Source organism: Pinus tabuliformis, chromosome 8, assembly GCF_031772625.1.
Source record: "Pinus tabuliformis cultivar Carrire ecotype Pingquan chromosome 8, CPIR1, whole genome shotgun sequence".
Taxonomy (NCBI): domain Eukaryota; kingdom Viridiplantae; phylum Streptophyta; class Pinopsida; order Pinales; family Pinaceae; genus Pinus; species Pinus tabuliformis.
In genome coordinates, this window is record NC_142294.1 from 1,676,494,435 (window position 1) to 1,676,495,946 (window position 1,512).

General features: G+C 44.0%; 1 protein-coding gene across 1 annotated transcript; it reads right to left on the reverse strand.

Moving 5' to 3' along the window:
- Positions 1-243: 243 nt before the first annotated feature.
- LOC149242644 (F-box/kelch-repeat protein At2g44130-like) lies at positions 244-1,281 on the reverse strand. Its single transcript, XM_089370932.1, has one exon. The coding sequence runs from the start codon at positions 1,279-1,281 to the stop codon at positions 244-246; it is 1,038 nt and encodes a 345-aa protein (XP_089227058.1).
- Positions 1,282-1,512: the final 231 nt, after the last annotated feature.

Here is a 1,512-nt window from a genome sequence, read left to right on the forward strand (position 1 = left end):
ACTTAATAAATATATATTCTACATTCTAAATCAAGTAATGAGACCTGACTATATCTTGGTTCACAAATTAACAAAGCAAAAACTACTCAGGAAGAAAACAAAAACATCATAGATAACATTTCCTTATACTAGTCTATGCCTAATATAGACTTAGAACACCACACAAAATGATCAAAAAATATTGATGACACAGCATTTCACATCAAAGTCTTAAGCCGGGCTCCGTGCACCTAAAAATTAGATTCAAATCTCCACGGTCGCTGCAGATATGGTAATGCCTGCAAAGACCTTCCCACCATCACTGTTAACTTTCGTGAACTCCCTGGTTGACGGATTAAACAGATAAGAGATGTGTTTTCGGAGGGCGTCTAAACCGCTGACAAAAATCTGGTCACGCCACTGTGTAGCGCACGTAATGAAGAGAATATCCCGGGGATTCGGAAAGGAAGCTACCACACTCCAAACGTCCTTCTCAACATCATACTTCTCCACCCCTTGTTCAGTGAACACGTACACCTCCCCGGAAGAAGAAGAAGAAACCACACAGCTTCTCCTTAATCCTCCCCTAAAGTTCCCCCAATGTGCCGTCATTCTCCACCTTCCCTCACTCGGATCGAAAACTTCTCCACTTTGGCCTTCGTCTAACACCATGAATTTACCATCGATGAAAACCCCGCTGCATCCCTGGCCGTGCGATTCGATCATTGGGGGCAAAATTTCCCACTTGTCTTTCTCCACGTCATATGCTTCTACAGCTGCAAGGGGGGTGTCACGCTCGCCGAAACCGCCAGCGACGTAGACAAGTCCAGTGGAAGAAGAGACAGAGCACGCAAAGAATGATCGAGGTGTAGGCATGTCTGCCCCGCGCCGCCATCTGGCAGATTCAAAGTCATAAATGTAAACACTCTTCATCGCAGTTGCTCTGGACGGGTGCATTCCGCCAATGAGAAGTAGCTTCCGATTCACAGCCACGCACTGACACCATATTGGTATTCTAGTATTGTGGGGATCATCAATGGGAGGTAGCCTTTCCCAGGTGCCCTCCACAGGGTCGTATACTGTCACTACAAAGAGGGGATGCATATATCTGTGATTTCTATCTTTCTGAATCAAGCAAATAAGCTGCTTGCTCGTCCCACATTTCTTCCTGTCAGCATAGAACGTAGGGCTACTGAGTATAGCCTCCCAGCTTTTGCACACAGCCTTCAGCTTATCGATTGATGTGTAAGGCATTCTTACAAAACACTGTCGAAGGACATCCTTCGGAATAACCTCCTCCATTAGGGCGCTTCAAACACACCAATTTCCTGATCGATCGAGTTTACCCAGAGCTTTATCGCAAATAAAGAAATAAATATGAAAGTGAACGATGGTACCTCCGAATCTAAAAGTGACAGTTATATAATGTGTAGATGTCTATGTTTATTCAAAGCCACATGAAACCCTAATTTCAAACCCACCAGAAACGGAGTTCGTTATATCGATATTTATTCGTAATACGAAAATAAATCA